Source organism: Mastomys coucha, unplaced genomic scaffold (genome assembly GCF_008632895.1).
Source record: "Mastomys coucha isolate ucsf_1 unplaced genomic scaffold, UCSF_Mcou_1 pScaffold23, whole genome shotgun sequence".
Classification (NCBI taxonomy): domain Eukaryota; kingdom Metazoa; phylum Chordata; class Mammalia; order Rodentia; family Muridae; genus Mastomys; species Mastomys coucha.
Window position 1 is genome coordinate 113117152 of NW_022196906.1, and position 3546 is coordinate 113120697.

Below are 3546 nucleotides of genomic sequence, written 5' to 3' on the forward strand. Positions count from 1 at the left end.
GGGGGTAGCTTTGTTCGTTGTTATTGGTTGGTCGAGGTTTGCTAAGAAGTCATGCACAAAGACAAAACAATTAAAAATTAGATATTCTGACAGGGAAAATCAAACCTGCCCCATGGAACGTGACACCCCTAACCAGCAGGAAGCAGTCTAATGATAATGGCACCACCTTTCAGGCCCCTGACTCTATTCAGAGAACTCTTTCCTTCCCTCTCTATCCTTTTTTCCTCTTACTGGGTGGAAGAAAGAAGTCACAGGGTAGCAAACACTGGCTCCATCTAGCCATTAGTACCATCCACTTCCTCTCCACAGCAAGGCCGTTGTCCCTCTAGACGTGGCTATTTTAACATATCCCAAATGACACCACACTGAGAAACTGACATTCTAATTTGCTATATAACTAAGTACAAAATCCTCTCTGTCTGTGTCACTTGTCTTCGTTCTGTTTTAGCTCTTCCAGCTGTAACAAGACTCAGAGGCAACTCTAGAGTCTACGCTGTCAAATGCAACTTACCCTGAGCTGAGAAATAGCGGCTCTCCCTTCTTCGCTCTCCTCATCAAACTCATCGTCACTCCACTCCCAGCCTCCGTCCTCTGTCTTATGGAGACGGCCGCTGGAGCCGGGGACTCGGCGGACCTGAGCAAGAAAGGCATGTGGGTTAAGAAAGTGCTTTGTACACACTCAACAGAATCCTCCATTCTATTTCCCATCCCTCTATTACCTAAACAAAATAGTAACTGAGCCATGTGTCCCTAAAACGTCACATCCTCCAACCCTCAATCTGCTCTTTAAGCCCAACCCTCTTTACTCTGAACCCCAATAATATTGTTTATGTTAGGGCATAAGGGAAAAAAATGTAACATATTCACATACCAAGACATTTAAAGGGGAGGAAAGACGGTTCCAAATACACTGCAGACAAACCCGAGGGAAAGCATCCATTCTTTTTGCAACTTTTTTTTCCTCTTTGGGTCAGGACCTTACTGTGTAGCTCTGGCTAGCCTGGAACTTGCAGTCTAGACCAGGCTGTGACACTGATCAGCCTGACTGTCTCCAGAGTGTTGGGATTAAAGAGGTGCACCAACATGCCCAGCTTCAACTTTTTAATTCAAAATTATAAATTATACTTCACAGAGATTCAAGGGTTCAGGAGCCAGGTGAGTAGAGACAGGCAAAGAATACAGCTCAATGGTCAGACACTTTGACAGGCAAAGGCTATAGCTCAATGGTCAGACACTAGCCTAGGAAGATCCTGAGACCAGTGCTCAGTACTGGGGTCATGGGGTGGATACTACATACCAGCCTGTGCCTAGATCTTAGATGAAAGCAAAAGGACAAGGCATTCAAAACCACCAGTGGCAATAAGTGAGTTAAAAGGGTAGCCTGAGGGGCTGGCAAGATGACTCATCGGGTAAGAGCACCGACTGCTCTACAGAAGGTCCTGAGTTCAAATTCCAGCAACCACATGGTGGCTCTCAACCATCCGTAATGAGATCTGATGCCCTCTTCTGGTGTGTCTGAAGATAGCTACAGTGTACTTAATAACAAATAAATCTTTAAAAAAAAAGGGGGGGGGGGGCAGCCTGAGCTACATGAGACCCTGACTCAAAAAACAAACAAACAAACCAGAAACAGAAACAAAACAAAAAAACAAACCAACCAAACCCACTATCTTCTTCCTAATTTTAGCTTTCTTTGGAAAGTTGTATTCATCTCTTTACTGGGTGTGTACATTATTGCTTGATATTTGTGGGAGGTCTGTTTTAGGACTTATCAATGTATGGGATTTTCTACAGTGGAAGAGGAATATTTCACTATAATTTGTGTTCTACTCTCTTCTTAAAGTCTTGCTTAGTAATCTCTTCTCCCTACATTCAGAAAAAATAAGTATCCGCCACGGCCATCTTCTTTAAGAAGCCTTACCAGAGCCAAAGGATACTTCCTGGATCTCCGGACTTTCAGTCTCATGCACTTCCGCCAGAATTGGCGTGGTACATTTATTAAAGCCAACTATGTTTTCAAATTTTAATTTTTAATGCGTATGAGATAGAAATTCATATACCACACAATTTATACAATGAGAAAAGCTCAATTGACTGGCTTTTGGGTATGCAGAGCTGCATGGGTGTTACTACATTCAAACTGAGAACATGCTGATTGCCACTCTTCACACACATCACAGCCATCAGGTCACTGCTCGTTTCTCTCCCACTTTCCTCAGTTCTGGGAAACTGGCCTGCTGCACATCTCTGTGTACTCTGGAACATCTCACACAGAATCATATAGTATGTACTATTAACACATGTCTTAAAAGTTCATTCATGTTATAACATGGATTATTACAAATGCTCCTGAACTTCCTACTGGAATATATACTATATATAGTATAGTATAATACACTGTACATATATATATATTTCTTAATACATATATTTTTAAAGCAAGCTGAAAATATATTGGATCCACCTTCCCTAGCAAACACCAAGAAGCTTCAAGTGACACTGGCTATGTGGCTGACTGGGAGCTGCCAGCTTCTCCAGCGAGTATGGAACTAGAGAAATGTGTATAATTTGTGTTCACCTCTCCTTCCCTTCCTACCCTACCTCCCTTTCCTTCTACCTTTTTAGATGAGGTCTCACTACATTGCTCAGTCTATTCTCAAACACCTGAGCTCATGTGACCATACTGCCTCAACTTCCAGGTATAAAATTAGGAGTATGTAGTACTAACCCTGGCAGCTGCTACCAAATGACTTATCTTCTCATGAAATCATAATCGAAGCACTGGAAAGTGGAGAAGCGCTTGTAATTTATTAGCAAATCGTATTTCATTATGTGGACACAGTATATGTCACAGCTGTTCACAAAGATGCCTAAGCTAGCCTCTTGCTTTCAATCCATTTGTTTCATTCACCAAAATACTATAGGCATATGGTTACAGATGTATGCTATGTGACCCAGCTTGGGCCTCCTGTGAGATCAGAGTTCACTGATCTTAAAGAAATCACAGTGCAGACACTAGACAATTCCAATTAGGACTTACTGTCATTACAAGCATAGAGGTTTTAAACTGCATTCAAATTATTTGCCAATGTTTACTGGGTACAAAGAACTGACCTCACCCTACTGAGATGTGGTAGTGAAGTAAGCATTTGTTCAAATGATGTAGAAAGGCTGTCATGTGTTAGATGGCAATAAGTTCTTCAAAAAATGTAAAGCAGAACACAATGGAAGAGAGTTATGGGAAGGAACTGTTGTAGGTCAGGTGGTCAGAGAAGAGAATTATGGAAGGAGCTGTTGTAGGTCAGGTGGTCAGAGAAGAGAATTATGGGAAGGAGCTGTTGTAGGTCAGGTGGTCAGAGAAGAGAATTATGGGAAGGAGCTGTTGTAGGTCAGGTGGTCAGAGAAGAGAATTATGGGAAGGAACTGTTGTTGTCCAGGGGGTCAGAGAAGAGAATTATGGGAAGGAACTGTTGTTGGCCAGGTGGTCAGAGAAGAGAATTATGGGAAGGAACTGTTGTAGGTCAGGTGGTCAGAGAAGAGAATTAT

The 3546-nt window shown here is 42.2% G+C and overlaps 1 protein-coding gene across 2 annotated transcripts in view; it reads right to left on the reverse strand.

Annotated features, from left to right (window-relative positions):
• The window catches only part of Oxsr1 (oxidative stress responsive kinase 1), a 90535-nt gene that overhangs the window by 20168 nt on the left and 66821 nt on the right, over positions 1–3546 (reverse strand). For both annotated transcript variants that reach the window (XM_031343059.1, XM_031343060.1), the window contains one exon: positions 512–634. In XM_031343059.1, coding sequence (XP_031198919.1) covers positions 512–634 — 123 coding nt within the window. The remainder of the gene's footprint in view (positions 1–511; positions 635–3546) is intronic.